Source organism: Clinocottus analis, unplaced genomic scaffold (assembly GCF_023055335.1).
Source record: "Clinocottus analis isolate CAN_PGR_092001 unplaced genomic scaffold, fCliAna1.0.p SCAF_5, whole genome shotgun sequence".
Taxonomy (NCBI): domain Eukaryota; kingdom Metazoa; phylum Chordata; class Actinopteri; order Perciformes; family Cottidae; genus Clinocottus; species Clinocottus analis.
Genome location: NW_027176207.1, coordinates 11,095,251 through 11,117,732, shown reverse-complemented (window position 1 = coordinate 11,117,732; position 22,482 = coordinate 11,095,251). Strand labels below are relative to the sequence as shown.

General features: G+C 41.0%; 1 protein-coding gene across 8 annotated transcripts in view; it reads right to left on the bottom strand.

Moving 5' to 3' along the window:
* The window catches only part of nbeaa (neurobeachin a), an 82,027-nt gene that overhangs the window by 48,499 nt on the left and 11,046 nt on the right, over nt 1-22,482 (bottom strand). For all 8 annotated transcript variants that reach the window (XM_068601408.1, XM_068601410.1, XM_068601411.1 and 5 more), the window contains exons 2-5: nt 5,900-6,131; nt 3,793-3,893; nt 1,811-1,906; nt 1,425-1,546 (exon numbers count right to left, since the gene is read on the bottom strand). In XM_068601408.1, the coding sequence (XP_068457509.1) occupies nt 1,425-1,546; nt 1,811-1,906; nt 3,793-3,893; nt 5,900-6,131 (551 nt within the window). The remainder of the gene's footprint in view (nt 1-1,424; nt 1,547-1,810; nt 1,907-3,792; nt 3,894-5,899; nt 6,132-22,482) is intronic.

The window sequence follows — 22,482 nt, the reverse complement described above, 5'->3', positions numbered from 1 at the left end:
TGATCACAGCTCATCCCTGCGACGGTATGGAATAAACAGATGGGTAGCTCCCCAAATCTTCAGCAAAACCTTTCTGCTCATAATGAATTAATGTTTGACTGTGAGGGGGGGGGGGGAGAGGTGAAGGTAGGACGCCGCTGGTTAGTGAAGATGCCAAGCACCGGAGTAAAAGAGTTCAATTAAATAAAAGGTCAAGGCTAATGAAGTTTCATTGTGGCTAACGGCTTGCACTTACAACAGTAACGTCGACGCCAGCGAGGTCCAGAGCTGCCCGATGAGTGGAGGCATCCACCCAGCAGCACACTCATAACGGAGTGCCTTGACATTTAAAGTTATGTTCTAATTCATTATCTGTTTATCTATTAACTTCCATTCTGTGTCATTCAGTTTAAAGAGTTAAATGGTTATCATGTGTCAGTTAAGGAACTTTGAGCTCAGGAATACATTGTATTGTGCAGGAAAGTTTTTAAATATAATATTTGTTCAGAAATATTTAATCTTGTAGAATGTGCTGTCAGGTATGTGATCAGTTATGTGTCTCACGCCGACTGATCCTTAGTTAATAGATAGGTAGCGCTAAAACAATTGGTTAATAAAGTAATTTACCACACATATTATATAAATGCCACACATTAACATAAGCTTCTTAGATGTGAGAATTGTTGCTTTTCTTAGTTTTAAATTATTGTAACATTTGATAGGCTAAACTATTAATTGCATCAGCAGGCATACCTTTGGTTACCTGTACATCGGTACTAAATCACCGACCCTGTCCAGTGTTGACATCTTATGTGGGAGAATATTCGGCCGGAGCAAAAGTCTGCAGCTTTCTCGCACTGTGATTAAGTACAGTGCACTCACCTCAAACCTGTGTCATTCATGCTGACTTCACTTAGTTTCTTCTTACTTTAACCAGAATGCCTTTTGACTTCTACTTAATTCCACTGTGTGCTTTTCCTTGCCTGGATCAATAGTCATGGCAGAAGCAAGAGAGGCCGTTTGTTCGGTCAACAAGAAGTAAACTTCTTACATAACATGTACAATTTCTTAAAACTGTGCTGCATTGAGAACTGTCAGTATAAAAGCTGGTACTTCTGATTTTTCTCCCTATCTTTTTTTCCTCGGTACAAGTGCTGAAAATGGAGTCTACAAAGAAGCCATTCATCTGTGATCCCGAGGGACCGACACAAAGATCTAATGTTTAACATTGATGTTTTTGATTCTTCTGTAACTGCGCTTGCAAAAGTATCAACATGTGTCACGGGGTCAACAAAACCGGTGATGAGATGAAAGATGTATGGCCAATAGAAATACTTGGATGGGACCAAAGGAGCAAAGAGTGGATTTCTTCAGCGATTTCAGTCCCAGTTCCAATGATTTTATTTTCATTACATAATAGTCCAGAGGAATAGTGTTCTACTTACCAGTAGAGGTACGGTTTGTCTTTATCCACATTGATGTTGTTGAGTGGATCCTGTCTGAACCAAGTGTTGATAGTGAATCCGTTCTGGTAAGGCCATTTGGCAATTGGCGGCAATGCTATGGCCTGGGGGAGGAGTATGAACACATCAGATCAGCTCTTCCCAATGTTTATAGCAATCAATAGACCACTCAGCTAGTCATTATTTCACATTTCACTCTTCAACTCCTTGCACTGGTGAAGCAAAGTGCCAATTAACGTTTGCTGACTGACTGCAACAAATGATGCCATGAAGGCATCTGAAGCAATTTGGATGCATAAAAGAATACGTTTAGCATATTTTTGATAATGAAGCTCAGGTGTCTGTGTTTGTATATCAGTCAGTCTCACCGCTGCACTGCGTCCTGGAAAGTTGAAGAAGGTATCAGGACCATGTCTCTGAGGCATCTGGTTCAACACCGACAAGAGTTTGATAGCATGTCTTGGCTGAAAGAGAGGAGAGGAGAGTGTACGGTAAATGTTTTGTGCCCTCTGCTGATTATCAGGGGAAACTATCACAGGGAGATTCTGTGTGACATCACATCTCTACCACAACCCCACTGGATCAATAACTCTTCAATCACCTCCGCCCTCCCCGGAGAACATCTCATCAATACCATGGCAACCCTAAATCGATCTGTCTCTAGAGAGAGAGGCTGCTGGGGGTGGAGGAATTGGAAAAAGAGTAGGAAATAGGAGTGCGGTGGGAGGGGGCGGTTAGTAGACAGAGGTGGTGCAGAGAGAGAGGCGAAGGGATGGATGATGGTCTTGCTATGGACCACTGATCAGTGACCAGGGGTTGTTGATTGTGGTTGTCCTGGATTCCGAGTACAGGGGAGATTGACGAGAAGAGGCCGAGGGTGTTATTGACTTAGCAAGTGGACACCGGCAGCTGCGGAGGCATCGCACAGCCAGTAAACAAACCAAACAAGTGAGTAGATTTACAGAACTATCCCAAATGTCCACAGTTTGGTTTTAAAACATCAACTAAACCCTGTGACTGGCCAATCAGCAAACTGCAGCGAGCAGTTGGGACGTCAACAGCTAATAGCACCGTCAGTGGAATTTGTACCAAGCGCTCCCGATGCTCAACTCCTGTATTAATCTCATTAAGCGGTAGGTTAAAGTAAAACGGGCATTGTAGGTTAAAAAAGTCAGCACAAATCAGCACCTGCAAGGCTTTTTTCATTTTTGCTAAATTCTAAAATGGACAGTGTAAAGTTGTGTATTTCTTAGGAGGAAAGCTTAAAGCAGGTTCATGAGGTTTAAGTGAAGGAGAGAACGTATGAATGAAATATGTCTGGACTATGTCCACAGACTGTAACCACAACCAAAGAAAATGCCTACTTGGCTGGGCACAATAGGAAATGTGTCCGCTATGGCTGTGCAGAGAGACAAAGAGTTGTTGTGGCCAAATCTACATTGACCAGGTACAAGTCTAACAGAGGGAATAAAGAGAGAAAATGAGCCCCTGAGCAATGCATTTACTCTTCTGGAGCTGCGTGGGTGTTAGTATTAGAAAATGGTGGTTGTATGGAGTGTAAATATATGGCAGAATGTTGCTTAAGAAGTGAGAAGCTTCCCAAAAGAACTCACCTGATGAAAAACAATACTGAATTCACAGTGTTTCACCTTCACCACTGATTAGTCTGCTGCTGTTTTTAAAAAAATGATAGTTCTATCACTTTCACAAAAATAGCACACTCAAACCTCTGTTGCATTAATAATGGTGATTACGGGAAGAGGGGAAAAAGCTTAACGTGAGCTAAATTGCCCTTGTCTTGACATCTGCTCACAAATCATTCCAAACATACACACATAGATACACACCCATCCTCTATTATGCTTGTATATTAGCACAGCCATCTCATTAAGTGACACTCACACTAATGACAAACAAACCAGCTCACGTTGTAAAATTAATCTAGTATAACATGAATGTAGTTTCCCCAACTATTGATTGTAGAATACTGGCATATCAGACAGCATACAGTACAGCAATGTATTCGACAATGTGAGATCTCTTTTAATTTGAAAAACAAGAAAATATAAATGAAACATATACTCAGACATATTTATACTATTCTGCATCGAAATGTTGCTTTTACTTTGACTACAACATATGGAAATGGGGTACAGTCACTTACAGTGTATACATACTTATAATATAATGATGATGTTTTTTCCAAGTTTTAGCAATATATTGATATTGGAATTTGTCGCGTAGCAGCTGATAGATGGGAAGGAGTCTTAATTTGTTTACAGTGGTCATAACAACAACAAACTGAAAAGCACACATAATCTAAACCTCTTTCAAGTGTCCACCAACTTACCCAGATGCTGTTGTCTCCCCTCAGCATACTGAAGAGCAGCTTTAGCTCCTTCACTGTGATGCTGTAACTGGCCATGACTCCCAGCATGTCCACCAGGAGGTCTGAGGAAACACAGACAGAGGCAGATAGTGAGCGCAAGAGAGCAGAAACCACCAGCATATCTGTGTGTGCGTGCTCTTTTGAGTGTGTTTGTGAGTCATCCCTCGACTGTCACTTCTCTGATAAAATAAGGGGAGGTCATTAATATCTGCAGTCAGGATGTACTCGGACGAGAGGATAGTTCATGAAGAGGATTGTTCATGAATGTGGATTCCTTCCTAAACATTGTATCACCAAACACCAAGCTACTCATATTAACAAATGGTATTAGCCCCCTGTGTTATTATGGGGGTCTAATAGCATTTAATCATATGAGTGAAGGACTAAAAAGCTGCATTTACGTTCCCTGAAGGCCATCGTAGGTTCTGTTATGTTAAATATAAAAAGGTACACCAGCCAGTGATTAGCTTAGCTTACGAAAAGGACTGAGCGCAACAGGAAATGCAAAATAAAAAATACAATTTGGCTAACCAGTGACCTGCTTCTCGTCTTAATGGGAAGCTAAGCTAATCTCCTGCTGGCTCAAGCATCATATTTATCAGATAGCGATTAGGATTTGTATCTCTCTTCTCATCGTCTAACGCTCGCCAAGAAAGCAAATAAGTAGATTTCCCAAAGTCTTTTCCTTTAATTTGTTCACATTTTAAGAGTAAAAATAACAACCGACAATGACTAACTGTCATACATTTTACATAAACAAGTTTTCAAAAGCGCTTCCTCTGAATTTTCAGGCAGATAATTAAAAAGTGCATTGTGTTAAACAGACATTTGTTTAGTCAAAATGACCTAACTGCATCATTGACTTTCACTTTACACAGCCACAACAGATCAGTGTGATATGGCTACAGCGCAGTCCTCTCAGAGCGAGGCAATCTGCTTACAGAGGCTCTTCTTTCCCATTAGGCCTGCTCGATATGAATAGAGTCTTCCCACAGTATTTCATTAACAGAGCCCAGCAATAGGGAATAAAGCAGAAGGCTAGCTCACTGAGGTGCTTGGTGGGAGAGGAAAACGCAAGACACAATGTCCTAGATTCAAAACCCCTAAGCTCTGTTTTTGGTACGATCAATCCATGTAGGGCATTTTAAATAGCTTTTAAAAAGTGTTAGAATCATTCTTTAGCAAGGGAGTCTGTGAAAATTGTCACTAAATTAACTTAAGCAGCATATGCTCTGCTGTGTTGAGCAGTAATAAGTCACAGAAGTTATAAAGCACATTATCCTGCAGCAGTTTGTAGGACAAAGAGGACACTGAAGAGGAGGGAAGGAGAGGACACACACTCCAAGGCATCATTAAAGGGAAGTCAAGGTCAATATGATCATGTCAAGAGACAGCTGTGTGTGTGGTGTTTTGTAATAAAGCCTTCCATACAAATTGCTCCACACACGGAAACATACTGGGGTCATTACTCTGCTTCTGCAGCACCAGCTGGTTTTTATGGAGGTCTGACTGCACAGCAAACAAACACTCACACATTAAATAGTTCTGTTATGAAGAAAGAAAATCACCAGCGAGTGAAAGAAATCTTTGAATAAGAAGAAATAGAGAACAATCATGTGCACCAGAAACAGCTTTAACCTTCAGCTTCCGTGTCAACACATGCTGTGTTTTCAGCTGCTGGCTCACTTGCGATGATTTCATCATCGTCGTAATAAAAATGTTTTACTTCTGATTTCATCTTCTTTTTTTTTTAATAAAACACAAAATAATATTTTGGCTAATATATTTATATTTTACTGAAACTTAACACATACAAATCTGAACATATCTCCTAACGTGTGCTTTTGTCTTGCAACCGGGCAATGATGCAGGTCTTTATCCTCTATCAATGTTCAGGGTAATTGTGTTACGAGACGTTAAGATCTTGTTGTGTTATCCTTCTACCTTTTGTCCAAATTAACGAAAAGGAAAAGTGAAAATGTAATAGGTTTATGTGTGGTTGCATTTCAACATATGACCCCTCCATTTATTTGTTTTTACGTTGTGCTCATGAATGCAGTTGCTTCACCTGCTATCATGTCGTCCACAGTGCTCATCTTGAGCAGCACCTGCTGTATGAGGCCGACCTCGGTGCTGGTCTGCAGGTTGCGCACGCTCTTGCGGAGGATGGCGGTGAACATGCTCCAGATCTCAGCCTGGCACGTCACCTCGCAGTGGGACAGCAGCTCCACCATGCAGCCGATGCTCTCCGCCTCCTGGATGATGAAGTTCATCTCCAGGTCAAACTCACCGCCCACCAGCTGGAGGGGTGAGGGACAGGGAGGAGGATGAAGGATGAAGAAGGCAGAGAGGGGAGGAGGGAAATGGTTTGGGAGGCAGAAAAGGGGCAGGAACCAGTGGAGATGTTAGGATGGAGGGGAGGAAAAACAAGGGGGGGGGGTGAAGCAAGTAGGAGGAGAGAGAGAACAAAAAGAGAATGATTTAGTGAAGCATTTAACCTTTTGTCTGTCGGAGAGGTAAGCCTGGCGTCTGATGGATGCTGATTATGGTTAGTGGAGTATTTCTTCTGCTGGAGGCCACACATACTGCAACAAATAAATGTCCTTCATCTGACCACACACACACACACACACACACACACACACACACACACACACAAACATCACATCTCCTCTGCTCTCTCTTTACTGGAAGGAGCCCGACACTCTCCTCTGTGAACTGAAATATCTCTCAACAGCAGGCCTAAAATTGTCCCCTTCTGCTGCCTCAGAGCCACACATAAACATGCGCGCAAACACGGACACTGACTAATACACATTTCATCTTCTGTCCCCTCAGATAGCATTAGTCAGAGGACGTCATACTTCTGAAATCGAGTGCAAATGCCCCGTCTCTTAATGGCTGGTGCACTGCAATTACTTGTGAAAGCACAGCCAGCAGATCACTAAGCCTCACAAACACACTTGCACTACACGAACACAAGCATCCCCCACGCAGTTCATCCTCAGCATACTACGCTATCCAGGAAGTGGTAGCCTTGGCGACCACCACGCTACGAGACCACCACGGAGGTTATTAAATCTGATGGAACAGAAACACGCAATAGGTTATGAGAGGCGAGCAAGACAAAAGATTATGAGCGGAAATAGAGGACACCGACTCGGACCGCGGTCTTCACAAAGTAATGGATGACATTACAGTCTGTATGTTTCACAGAGAGATGAAGAGGAGAGTCGTCCCCCGCTATCTGAGGAGAACAAGAGCATCAGTGTTGTCGCTGCCAGTGAAATGGAAACCGAAGCTCCGTTGTTTTGAACAAAAGGTTAATTCTTATTAATGAATTCTGCGTGTGACTAAACAACCTATAAACAAAACAAAAAATGTCCGACTAGAGCTGGGAATTCATTCAACATTGTTTTTGCACTCTCAGTTAACCCGCATCTTGATGAGATTTTTAGTATTTTTTTTCTAACATAACAGTGGAGCGCCCATTACTGGCTCGGACATCTAAAGCTGAGCTATCTCCATGACAACTGAGCAAACTCCATCTGCTGACAATGACCATTGGATGTGGTGGAAAGCTCTGGAAAAAGTAAGTTGAGAATATCTTCAAATCAATTCCACTGTTTTTTATTATTGATATTGCTCTTAATTGCTACAGCATGATGTATAAATAAATATATTATTTATATTATGATAATGCTAGTTTAAGGTTTTCTCCAATACAGTTCATTTTGTTAATTGTATTGTTAATTTTGTAAAATATGGGTACATTTAGATCATAAAGCAGGGTGTGCGTTCAGGCTGTGATTGACAGGTCGCTATCCCAGGGTTGTAAAGTCAACTTTCACCCTTTCATAGTGTGTTTTCAGTCCATGAAAGTTAATCATAACATTTTGGACTTCTAAAAATGTCTTATTCAGAATTCAGCTGTATTTAGCTGGACCCTCTCATGTCACCGTTACAAAAATATAAGATGGCAACAGACAAAATACCTAATTGTAGTCATTAAAACCTTAGCCCACAAAACAATGGATGACATCACTGTGTCTATGTCGTATATATAAAATCTATGGTTTTATGCGACTTAGCAAATAAATCATATTTCCTGACTTTTCTGTATAAATTTGAGCTATAGATGTATATATGCTCTTGCTTTAAAGAAACTGACCCTCACTCCCGATGCATGCTGGAGAACTTTGCAAAAAAACAAAGAAAATTGAGGGCAAACGATGGCCTTTTTCATAAGGTCATATACAATATAGTATTGACAAAAAAAAATGGAACATTAGCTGCAGCAATCAATAGCAACACCAGCATTTATTACATGTTGGCTTATCGACAGCCTCGGTCTCAGCCCCAGTGAAACTTAAAGTTTAAGGGTTAAACCTTGTAGGTCGTCTTTCTTTTCTTGCCTCAAGTGTCCCTCATGTCATCTTGTGATTGATCAGATTTTAGACTTGGGCCTCATATTAAAGTGTACAATCTCTATATTCTCTTTCTACCAGCTCCTCATCCATTTACTCCTTCCAGACAGGCATTCGGTCCCTTTCCCTTCTCACCCTCACTCTCTCTCTCTCACTCTTTCACTCTCTCTAAAGTGAATTGATCCAGTGCTCTCTGCCAGCGCACTAGCACAGATTAGAGAGGACCTTTGAACAAGGCATGGAATAAAAGGGGGAAGAATTAATTCATCCTGCATCGAATTTCCCCCTCTCCTCTGAGGTTCCCAATTAAAGAGCACGCTGGGGACTAGTGAGTCCTACAACATCTATATAACCTGCCAGTCTGAAGGTGCTCGATATACCACACAGCGGAAGCTTAAGGGAAGCGAGCAAGGACATTCTTTCGGAGAAACTAGCAGATATGCAGCGACTTAAACACAGAGACACACACATCCCCGGGACATACACATGTACGGCACAAGCATAATCTCTCTTTGCTCACACTTGCTCCCCCAGTACAGAACATCACAGCAAGATGAGAGGGGTGATGCAAGCGACAGCAACAAATTGGGTCTCATGACCAACAATACAGAGAAAAAGGAGGGCATGTGCAGGGAAAACACAGGGGGAGGAAAAGAAGGAAGTGCCCAGATAATTATTATCTCTCCTCTACCAGAAAAAAAAATATCTGGAAAGGCAGCTAAAAAGCCTGTGTGGCACTGCCAAGAAGAGCCCAAGAGCATCGGGAGAGGTGCCTTGAAGCGGAAAGGACGCCAGACAGATAGAGTTGTAAAAAGGAAAGGATATGGGGGAAAATATTCGTCAATATGAAAACGCTCTATCAAATATATGTTTTCCATTTTAAGTGGCTTGATGGAGCATTTCCGCGCCCATTATTGGCTCGAGTAGGGCTTTTAATTGCTGTATAAATAAACATGCTGACTAGATGGCAGTAAGGTTGATCATGAGCAGCTTGAGCACACTTGAGCGCACTCAAGCGGCATCATCATTGCCGCTCCGCACACGGACAAAAGATTACTAATTACTTTTATGAGGGAACATGCTTGTTTTGCATAAACACTCGCAACCTCCGATCTCTTCCATCACCCGACCCCGTGTGTCCACAACGCCGGCTCCCATCCCTCGTCTTTGCGGCAGCGGCGTACTGGGAAAGTTCTCACAAAAGGAGCGAGAAATCACTTCAATGAGCACGCACAAGAGGCCTTTACTACCCCGACACGTAGCCTGCTGGTTAAAGGACACACACACTTAAACAGGGCCCCACATTATGCCACTCGCCTTAGGATAAAGGGGCTTGGCAGTGCCACCCCCTCTCTCCTCTGAGGCAATGTGAGCATTGACCTCACTGTCTGCTTGGCAAGTGGTTGGAGAACATTTGTTTTGGCAGCACTATGACAATGATTGCTCCCCAAGTACCGCTCATGTCTGTACGTTCGAGTGGTCTAACCGACCACTGTCGATCCGTGGTCGGTATGAATCCTGGCAGTTTGGCACGCGTGTGGTCCGCGGATTAATGACACAGTTGAACGTTAACCATCAGTGTGAAATTAAGTTTCACTGACGATCGTTATCCGCCAATATTCTGTGAAATATGCGCTCAGGACATCGTCATTAATGATTTTCTATTGATCCCTGATAATGTTACATTGTAAACAACTAATCTGTGTTTTAATTAACAGGAGGTGAACAAAGGTGTCATTCAGTTACATTATGATGCGTTCAGGCTCTGTTCAGTGAAAATTAGTATTGGGCGAAGGTAAATTATAACACTGTCGCGATGTGTTCACATGTAATCTTGTAAAATGTATTACTGGTCCGAAACTTGAATAAACGCAGGGAAACGTTTCCATAATAACATACATAGATATTAGAGATTAATTCTGTTTATCTTCCGAACACTAGCTCTAGACCTCATTAAAATTACTTATGACGAGATTTGTTTGAATCAAACGTTCCATCCCGTCCCATTATCCAAATCACTTATCGTATTTTGGGGCCCCAGACTATCTCAGGGCGAATATGGAGATAAACAGTCACACTCACACATACGGACAATTTTAGAGTTTCCTATTAACCTGAGCTGCATGTCTGTGGATTGTAGGAGGAAGCCGGAGAACCCGGGAGGGAACCCACGCTGCCACGGGGAGAACTCGCAAACTCCACACAGAAGGACCGCCCAGACCGGGATCCATGCCCAGGCCCCTCATGCTGTGAACCACTACACCACCATCGAACATTCAATCTTTAAGTCCTTTATCTTTTGAATTCTGTGGGGGGGGGTTTTAGAAAAAAACACTCTAAAAGACTAAAACATGAAGGATTACTTTTTGAATTGCTAATGGTTTACACTGACTTCAGAGTCGTTTTTTTGGGACGTTGGCAGAAAACATTGTTTGGTGCCTTGTCGACCAGCTGCTCTAATCAAACAACAAAGAGATCTGAATCTGCCAATATGCATAAATAATGACCTGCCATTAGTATTTTTAAAAAAACACGATCAGGGATCTCTAAAAGTTATATTTGCTCCCTTGTTTTGATCTGTGATCCGAACCGTGAGTTTTATGATCCGTTACACCTCTAGTATGTTCTATTCCTTTACAAAAAAAAAAAAACAGCAAGGAAACAAGCCGGTGAGTCAAAGAACCTGTCGTCAAGCAGTCGCGAAGGAAGTAGCGACCTCTTTACCATAATCGATGTTCCTCTGGGTTTTATGAACATTTGACAGGTACACACTGGAGGAGGCTGTGATGCGTTTGTGCCGATGCATATGAATGTGTGCCTGCATGTTACATGCCTCCTGTCTATATAATACACAGCTGTGCTCACAATGGAAATGAACACAACACTAAATACAACACATTCAAGACTGCGTAATATTGAACAGAATATTCCCCTTGTGTTGTGACGAGACAGAAAACTGTATTTCTTGCTCTAGAGCATCAAGTGTGTCATGACTGACCTTGAAAGACTTTCAGTTACAGTCTGAAACGTACAAATATCTTCAACTGCATTCATCATCGTGGATTGCCGAATGTTTTACTCCCCAATTGTGGTGATCATGAAAATATTATGTGCAAAGTATCAGTTGTGTGCTTGCACACTTATGCGTCACCTTTCCTCACTGTGATTTATAAATCTGACCAGCTGCACATTCAGATCCTGCAGGAAGCTGGCACTGGGCTCGGCATCACTCTGGCTGTGTCGGGGAGCTGGGAGTTTGAGGAGAGTGGGGGTCAGTGCCAGGACCGTCTTCACACCACAAAGAGCTTATATGAGCAGGCACCTCGACCTGCCAAAACCTGCTCTCAGAAGAGGTTGGTAAAACAAACACCCCCTGTGTGCATCTGACTCTTTCTCACCAGCCGCTCTGCTCAGAAACAGTCCTTCGGCGCTCCTCGCGGGCAAGAGGCCTTTTTCATTGAAGACATTCTGACGTGCCACAGGATGAAAGGCACAGGCGCAAAAAATACACAAATACAAATAAAAATGAACAATAGCTGAATTCCAGGGGCACTTAAATAGACACCAGCTTCAAAGTCAAAATGACTGCTGTTGTTATCCCAAAAAGTCTTGATATCTTAACAACAAAGTAGGTAATTTGTCATTGCGTTAAAAAAAGGAGTGTGTGATTTATAATCATGCTTGTCTCTACTGACTCCTGATGGAAATCTGTCTCTTTAGCTGCTAAATGCGATTGAGTCAAAGCCGGACGGCTCAACAACGAGATGATGATGATTCACATGATTTCTTTGTAAGGGGTTTTGCTGCTTTAATGCAAGACTAGAGTAATGTAACCTCACTTGTAAAAATACATGTCATAAAAATGTAAACACATTTTCAGCATTTAAAGGAACAACCACTGCGGATATTTTGTCTTGTTGGGACATTCTTAGTTATCCTGTTTGGTTAATCCACTGGGACTGTCAGAAATTAGCAGTTTTTTATAGCAAAGAGTTTGAGTAAGAAAAGCACAGATGCAACATTAAGAACTTCTCCGTTATATTCAGGGGTCCCGGGAAAAACATGGTAAAAAAAAAAACCAGGCCTGTGATACTAAAGCAGCTAAGCATCCATTTAATATTTACACCTGTATTTTATAATCTATGTTTCTATTTCCCTTTATTCAGGTATTAACCTAATTCGTTTTCACCTTAAAGCACCACTTCCTCACTCGTACTGTGAAAGGGTCTACATTAATTAAAATGATCATTCCTTATTTTAAAACAATCTCACACAGACCCACCGCAGTCCATTATGTAGTGCTGTGATGGCACATCAAACGAGCCATTATGCTGGCTCATTACTACGACTGACTGTTGAATATTGGATGATTCTCACAGCCAAACCTGGCAAAAGAGGCACCTGTTGCTCATTACCGCTGTCAGAGATGACAGGTCAGAGAGGATAGTGGACGGTCAATAGCCACCTCCTCTGCCTTTGCACATTCAATTGAGCCTTTGGAGCTTCCATCATCAATGTGCAACTTCAAAGCCCCTGAGAGTGAGCTGGAGAGGTGCGCGGCATGTGTATGTGTTTGTTAGGTGTGTGTTTGTGTGGCTCATTACATTTGTGTCCCCCGAGTGAGCCGCGGCCATTCAGTCCCTTTGTGCGCTGAGCGAGCGAGGAGACGAGAGGCCCATCTAGACATGAGATCACAGATTATACACTTAACGCTTCGCCAAGAGGGCTCGACAGAGCGCAGGAGAGCAGAATTGAAGGAGAGTGAGTCGAGGAAAAAAAAAAAACAGGGAACGAGAGAAGGGAAACGAAAGGGAGAAAAACAAACACCAGAATGAACGGAGTAAAATGCAGGACGAAGCAGATTAGAGAGAAGAGAGATCGGGGATGTGTTTGGTTGAACGTGAGAGATGGAGCGAAAAAAAGACAATGAGGGTGAAACGGCGGCTGATTGCTATTGTGCTTTCTTATCAGGATTGCAGAGTGATTTTATTGCCCACAGCCTTACAATGTGCAGTGAAGGGTTTAGTGCCTCCATGATGACCATTGCAAATCTCTAAAAAAAAAAAAGATATGGATTACTTTGGGGCTAAACAGGCCACTAAACACTTAATAATCCACATTCTGTTTTCTGCATGACCTCATTTCTGGTCAACAGTATTGATAAAAGCAGCAGTTAATTCTATCACTGGCTATGATTTATATTCAGGATAAACTTTTCCTAATCTTGGTTTTCTAATGCTTTTGGTTGAGCCACGTTTAATCGTTTGGTATATGTCGGCTCACTGGTTTATGAAAAGATAAGGGCGACACGAATATTCAGAGCAAAGCAAAACATATGGGCAATATCTGTAATCGAGAGTAATTTGGCAATAAAACAATTAATTGCTTAAGCTACAGAAAATAGTCAAATGGAGTTTTAGGTCATTTGTCATGCAAAACCGTCAAGACATTTAATCATTTTTATTGGATTATGATACTAATCTGAATAGGTTTTGATTTTAGACTGATTGCCAGACAAGCAAGCGTTCTGAACAGCTCGCTTCTTTTCTTTGTTTTATATCATAGTTAACTGAATATGTTTGGGTTTGAGACGATCTCGGGCATTGGGACTTGACAATGGATTTTTGTTTATATTTAAAAAGAAAATGATTAATTGAATAACCCTGAAAACATAATCATTTCATACGTGGATAATGAAAAAAAACATCAGTTTAAGCCCTAAGGTAGTCTGGAAGTTAGTGTGAGAAAAAAAAAAATAGGAAGGAGGTGAAAAAAAAGAGTTGGGGACGAGGAGTCTCAGCCGAAAAGGGCATCGCATGTGTCTCTGTCTCTGTGATCGTAATCAACAATGACATATTGACTGAGTGCAGCCTCCAGACACAGAGGAAGGAGGGGGGAGCCCCCTGGACTGCATTTCCCATGGGCCTTTGTACCAGTTTCTGCACAGATGGCAGATGCAACGACACACAGCCCCCACTCAAGAAACCCTGTTCATAGCGACAACGTCAACACACGCACGCACACACACACACACACACACGCGCCAGCAAAAATAAACGTAATCAGCCATAAGAGTATAGAGTAGTTAAGAGCTGTTCTGCATGAAGTGTAGTGGGGCTTTCACTTCAGGCTTTACAGGAGGAGAGAAGTAGAGTACACTGCAGAAACTAAAAGAAATCACAGCGGAGCAGTTTCAGGAGGTAAGTAGAGAAAAACACTGCAAAATCACAATAATTACATAAATCCACACTGGAGATATAAGAGTGGTTAAGGCTACAAGTGAGGTGTGTATATATGTGTGTATATATGTGTGTGTGTGTGTGTGTGTGTGTGTGTGTGTGTGTGTGTGTGTGTGTGTGTGTGTGTGTGTGTGTGTGTGTGTGTGTGTTTGATGTAGACCAGACATAATTTTCCCAACCATATGAAGTGTAAAAAGTACAGAGAGTAGCATTATGCATTATGGAAGTATACATCCTGCATGATAAGTTACATTAAGGATGTGTGAGGAATCAATTACAGTACGTTTTAAATGCTATAGTCAAATGTGTAATTTGATTTAACTGTCAAACAATATCACAGTCACTGCAGCGAATTTGCTGGCTTTTTAGAGTCACAACATTAACATAAAGTGACACAGGCACATGTTGTCAGTCTGCCAGACACACTACAAAACAACAGAGATGCTGCAGATCCCTCAAGGCAGTAAAGTCTCCTCAGTGACATGAAAGTGATTTGATCGAACCAAGTCTGACACTAAACAAACCCCTGTGCTTGAAATCTGTCATATCCACAATGAGTGTCACTGCATGTCCAGACAATGCAAAGTAGTGTTCATTAGCACCCTCAGGAGACGGTAACGTCTGACCACCACTTTGGGTCCAGATTGAAATATTTAAACAATTATTTAATGAAATGAAATAATAATGAAATAGGTCCCCAGAGGATGAATACTACTGACTTTGATGATCGCCTGACTTTTCATCCATCATCAGCGACAAGTTGACATTTTTGAGTTTAATATTTGGAAAGCACCATCATCAGGTCGGCTACTCGTCAGTATGTTAGCACTGTCATTGTGAGCATGCTGATATTAGCACATAGCTTAATGCAACCTTTTGACTCCTGGTCTTATTTGAAGTGCCTGTATATGTTGGAAATTCATTTCAGGTTTTCTTATTGTGAAAACCGTAACTTAGTAAAATAATACAGTCTTTATCAACATGTGTATTGCCCCAGCCCAAGGTTGCATTATATGTGTAAGAAAAGAAGTATGGATCATTGTAACAGATCTTCTCCTTTCATCTTCCCACTACACAAAGCTGTTGTTAATACTAGACTTATTTTAACCGACATTAGAAGACAAGAACCACCGGGTTCAAACGGCCAACAGAAACTAGAACAAGCCAAACAACATGCATGTTGCTTTTTTTATACATTGCATTTTCCCAGGCGTGCAGATGGCAGTTTATTACAAGCGGATTCGTCAGACATATACAGCAGCTCCATGCAGGAACCACACTTCCTCCTTTGACATCAACACTGTTCTCATCCCTCTCACTTCTCTATCACACATAAGCCATCCAATCACAGAGCCAATACTGAGAAAATGGGTGAAAATAAGCTGGGCTAAAGGTTTGGTTTTGATGCTTATCCGCTGTACACTTGGATCAGGATTTGCATTTTTTCTCAGCCGCATACAATTTTATTTATTGGTTTCTTTCACAAGCATTGACCGATTTTGCATTTAAAAATAACTACAACCATATATGGTGAAAAGCAAACCCAAAGCTATATGATGCATGAAAATCTGTGAAGACAATGGAGCAAAAGTAGTGCTTTTTGGATCCATTAGGTTTACTGTGCTACCATCTAGTAAAGGGCTCACTCCATGAGGGGAATATGGTCTAAAAAGAAGAAGAATCCAAATCAAACTATAGGGTCTGTGTGAAATGAAAATGTCTTTATTTTACATGTGTAAATGTGTATTTAAAATCACTAATTCGCTGAGACTGGCAGCACATTGGTCTTCGTCAGGGTCATTTGTCAGGATACTATATCCCACCCATTCATTGAGCCCATCACAAGATGGAATATGTATGAATGTTGCCATAATACATTAATGAAACATCAAAGAATACATAATGTGAATCTTCAAAATCATTAAATCCATTTCTTAATACATTTTTATGAAGCTCTTGGGGAAAGTTGCAAACTAGGATCTGAATTGAAGATTGTAGGTTGAATTGATTGATTATTGACGTAGAATAGTAGAAACCAGATGTTGTGCTAAAAATATGTTTTATATGTGAGCCATGGAGGAGATCAAAACTCCTACAACAATATGAAGCGCTGAATGAAAAATGTGCTATTCCAGACTGCACCATTTCATGGCTTGATGTGGCATATGAGGAACGTCCTCTTTGCATAAATATCGTTGTCCTTGTTTCCAATCAGCTCGTGTGATCCTGTCAAGGGCGCTGTGCAGTGAGGGTGACAAATTTCAATCAAGCAACTGCTACCTCCAATTTAGCAAATAACTGTACGCTTTGCAGTTCCATTAGATTCAAAATACAGAGAATTGTGTTCACAGTGCCAAGAGCAGTACCCTGGGCACAGTTACCACAAAAATAACCATGAATGCAAGTATGTACATACATCAAAGAGTAGCAAAGCTATTGAGTGCTCTCATGTATTGGCTTGTCAGTTCATATTAACACTACCAGAAACCAAAGAGGGAGAGCTGGATAGAAGAGGAGTGAGAGAATGCAAAATAACACAGTAATACCTGCTGTGATCTGTCGTTATACAAGTCGCTATTTCTCTGCAGACCAGTTCAGTGTGCCATTTCCCGCCTCTAACATCTGACTCAAAGCTTGTCAAGCGCAAGCTTAAAACATACTGTACACACACACAGACACACACACACACACACACACACACACAACCAAATGCGCACCAACACTCGCACATTAACTCAGCACACATACTCAGCATTCAAAGGGCAAAAGCCTTTTAAACAATTCATTGCAAAAAGTCTTCTCGGTCTTCTCGGTCTTAGTCATTCGCTCAATTTGTCACGAACACACTGATGTGCATACAGCACACAGCAGCAGCAGTGATTCACATGAATGACAGCATGAGCACATACAAAGAAGGAGTGGAGATAGAGGAAAAGCGTGGGGTGGTGGCGAGGGGGGCAGAGAATCCTCCCAAAATAATCCAATAATAATGAGACGCCATTTCATTAGCATACCGAGCAGCTTTTAAAAAAAGTAATTTTTCAAAAGTCTGTATACTGGAGTGGGAGGCGAAGAGGCTTTAAAAAAAAAAGAGCAGAAAATAAGAAGCAAAGAGGAAAAGATCAAGAGAGGAAAGGGAGACTGCAAGAAAGTGAGGCCAGACGAACAGGACAAAAAGGAAAAGTGCTGCAACAGTAATGGTACGAATGTTTGCTTGAGAAAGCAGAGAAAAATGACAGATAGACAGATGACAAATATAGCAGACTCTTTTCAGCACAGCGGACAGCGCCTGCTCTCTCTGCTGACAGCGGCAAGGATCCAGTAGAAATCCTTCACTGCGGCTGCGATATTCATTGATGAACAGCTGAAACTGCAAGTGTACTAATTGCTGTGGTAATGACATCAATATTTTCAAGGACTTAAAGTCTGTGGCAGCAAAATATGGCTTTGACACGTAATCCAAAGCTATGAAAGCGTCACTGTTTGTGTGCTCGGCTATAAAAAAAAAAAAAGGTCTGGTTCTTGGCTAATATTCCCAGGAAAAGAAATCCAGGTCAGAAACGCATATACATACACAAGCATGCACATACACATTACAGAAATTCAGAATCGCAGCCAAGTGATCACAACTCTGACTTCATCCAACTGTAGTTTGAAATGTCTGCAACCTGATTGGCCAAAGAGGCTTAGCAACAGATCTCGCAATAAGCCTTGTCACATGTTATTGGACAACAAACAAAGCATTTTTGTCTTCCGAAAACATTTAATGTGTGATACTTTCTCACACATGTGATAACACATCTGTAACAGTTACCAAACTAGAGGCTCAACAAAATATCTGCATAAAACCCCATATTTCAAATTGGGAAGTTTGACAGAAAAATACTGCTGTTAAAAAGGTATAAAGAGTGTGTACAACATTCACTCTCAAGTGCAAACAAAAGGTTATATAAATGTCTTAAGATATTCATGCTACCAAATGTACGAACAAATATGGCTGTGTCCATCTGGTTTGTTCAAAGTTAGCCATTTCACACAAAGAAGGTTGTGTTTTTGCCTTGCTGGTAGTTTGTCTGTCAGCTGGATATCTACAGATATATTTACTGATATTTTCTATTAAAATTTGAAGGACAGACAACTTATGATGTAATGAACAACAGATTAGATGTTGTTGGTGATCTGGATTTGGAATTGTTCCGATTTAATGCACATTTTTGTCATTTTTATAACTATAAGAGGGTTGGAGATTTGAATTTAAATTCGATACATATATTCCTTGCAAAAGATATGCAGCATGTACATATAGTGACATAAACTATGTGTTTGAGACTAACAGTGTTGGAAAATTTCTTAGAATCATGCCTCTCAGCTAAAATAATAATCCACTTCACTTTCTCATGAATAAATTTACATCCATCTACAACTGCAATTCAAGATATAGCCTTTATTTTTGCAGTTCATTCAGTGTCGTGGTAGTGAGGTCCTTCCCAGGAAAAGAAGACAAAAGGAAGGATTAAACGTGGCCTAATAGAATGCACAGAGAAAGTATTGAGACACATGCTTAAGTAACGCTAACTATTACGGATGATCCCAGATAATTCTATCAAAAAGCAAAGGTAGCCAAGGGAACACCTACCCTCTGCTGTGGAAATGTCTGGGTCTTACCAGACAATAAACTGTTATAAAGATATTTGTTAAGACCTCAAGACTTATGGTTTAATAGAAAAAGGACCAAAGGCAACCTCTCTCGCCGGGGAACAAAGAGGTTTAGAAGAGAAGAGAGATGAGTGTCAAGGCATACAGAGAGAGAGAAAGAAGAAAGAGCTGAGAGAAAAACTAAGAGGCAGGGAGAAAATAGCATCACGAAGAGGTGGTGATTGAGAGGGCACTATGGCACGGACAGCATGAAACAAATGGGACCTGATATTGAATTCTATCAGACACAAAGAGAGGAGGAAGGAGACATAAGGTGTAAGAGGAGGTGTTGAAGTATCTTTTTGTCCTCTTCTACTCAAAAAGGAGACATTCTATTGAGGACAAGAGGCAACTCAGTTTTCCTCTCTTTTCATGTTTTCCTCAAGACAGGCAGTAACGAGGGCATCCTTGTGTGTTATGTCACGGGAGTTGAAGAAGGAAGGACTCAAGGGTGAGATGCTTTAACAAGGGCTTTGCACCTTGTCTTCTGACTCGACTCAAATGTGCTCATTTCAAAGAAGCTGACAGGAAGGAGTGCTGCAGGGCATCCTGCATGTTGTTTACACCTTATTGGGCTTCTCACAGATGAAAATAGAGACCTGTGAGAGTCCCTATGAGCTCCACATTCTTCCTGTGCACGGGATCAAAATCTGCTCTACTGGATGACAAAATGAATGTGTTTCATATGTTATGTCAGTGTTTCTTATATGTCCGTGTGTCCGCCTGTCGGATGAGGCAGGTGTAGACTAGCTGATGCTAAGTTCAAGGGTCAGCAGATAAGCCCTGCAGACCAGACTCAGGCCAGGCGGGTGGCAATTCAGGATCACTAATCTGTTTGTTTGGTTTGGTTGAGTGTATGTGCTGTGCCAGATAGGATGTGTGCGTGTGTGTGTGTAAGCCCTCGCATGCACACACGCGCACAAAAAATTGTGCACGTGTTCACCAGCCGCCGAAACAATGGAGAGTACTGTTCCATTGAGCCACAGCTGATGGAGGATAAGAGAGGCAGCAAACAGCTCCAATGAGTCTCAGTAATCCATCATCATAAGACAGGACCGGGAATGACACACACACACACACACACGCACACACACGCACACACATGCACACACATGCACACACATGCACACACATGCACACACATGCACACACAGGTTGGAGAGGTTAGTGGAGTTTGAGAAGTACTTTACGTTATTGGGCAAAAAGACCACACACTTAGATATAATCATGAGTCAAGTTAGACAACCAGATAATCTCAGTCTGAGCAGATGAAACACACAGAAACCCATCATGCTAAAGCAAAACTTAGCTCTCAACATGTTATTTAAAACATTAAGATAAAACATATGTTATTATCTCAACATTTGGTGCAAAGAATCAGCACTAACTTCTTCTCTGTCGAGGTGTTTCTGTGCTACAGGCCTGTCAGTGCGTCGGCTTTACTTCAGACTTGTCGTCCGCAGTGGACAGTGGTGAAGATGTGCTGTTTGAAGCTTGTGTTGTTTGAAGTATCGCAGACACAGCAGTAAAGAGGTAGCAGTTGTCAGGCTTTTTGGTTTGGAAGTAAAACCTTAAAAAAAATGAACCATTGGAAATTTGCATTTGTGGGGAGCAACTAAGATTCAGATCTTTTGCATATTTTGACCAATGCAACATTTTTACATATCATATTTTTCACATCAGCTCCTTCTGTTTTACACAGGGAAGTTTGCCTTATTTGCATGCCCTTAGGGGATTTAATACATTAATACTTTATCACATAGCTTCCATTAGGATGGAATAATTTACAAACTGTGCCATCATCCTGGAGGACATTTTCATGGATACTAATGGATAACTAATAGATGAGTAACCAAAGTAAAACGTTCAACTGCAATGAAGTACGAAACTCTGAATGATGAGATTGGGTTTCAAATGCTTCACATCAGCAACAAATATATATATTTGTTAATAATGTAGACGAGATTTTGAAATGCTGATCACAAGATGTTTCATTTGCATTAGGGAGAGCGAATGAACTGAGTTTAAAGTGAAATAGCCCAGTGCAGCTGCCATTCAGTTGGGTAGCAGTGGTCAATGAGGTAAACCAGTCTTATGCCATGTACATAAACACTGTTTAAGTGCAGTGTTATCAAGAGGCTTCCATAGAAAGGACATGGGAAATCTGGCAAAAACAATTTCCTATCAAAAGGTCATATCAGCAGAAAAATCCATTCTCAGATATCAAAGCCTATTGCTAGCATGGACTCACATCCTCGAGAGTTCACACTCTCATACACGAGAAGACCAAGCAGAGAAAAGAAAAATAAACATTTGATTTCAAAATGATTTAAAACATAAAAACATCAAGTGCTATTGCAAATAAATAAATAACCCTTAGGTTGTGGTATGAGGGTGTGTGAGTCAGTTCATAAAAACAAATAAATACAGACAGATCCTAAATCATAAATATTATGTTAAGGCAAATAATAATCCCAGTGCTAATCCAGTCAATTGGGCAAGAAAAAAAAAGAATGTCTAAAGACATATGTTATGTTATGTTATGTTATGTTATGTTATGTATGTATGTATGTATGTATGTATGTATGTATGTATCTATCTATGTATCTATGTATGTATGTATGTATGTATGTATTTATGTATGTATCTATCTATGTATCTATGTATGTATGTATGTATGTATTTATGTATGTATACACACTTACTATATTCACGATTCCTGCAGTGACAGTGATGCAATAATGGGCAATTAATGCAAACACTTAATTAGTTGTGTAACAGAGTATGATTTAAAATGTCAAATTCTTCCAACATTGAAAAACAGACTGTAAACAAGACCCTTTTGGACCCACACATTAGCTTGATTATAAGAATGTGCTTCTCTGCAATAACATTTGGTATTTCAATCTAATAGTTTCCTGGAACGAGAGCCTGAACATCGTGGTAACACGGTGACGGGAGAGGAGCAGCATTGGATGATGTGGATGAGGAGGCGGCAGGGGTAAAGCAATGAGTCACCAGAGACAGTTGTTGGCTACAAAACAGTTTTCCTCAACCTCCATTTACCAATGAAATATTGATAAAAGTGCAGATAACTAAGGATGGGTCAAATCAGTTTATTATTTGATAAAACATATCTGCTTTTTCCTTCAGGTTGAAATGTCCACGCCTAATACTTACAAATATAATACTAGTTGCGGCCAAACACCAGCAAAATGAAGCTGTACTTTGTGCTTAGTGCTAATTAGTATATGTTAGCATGCTTAGACATGAAACTAAGATACATTATA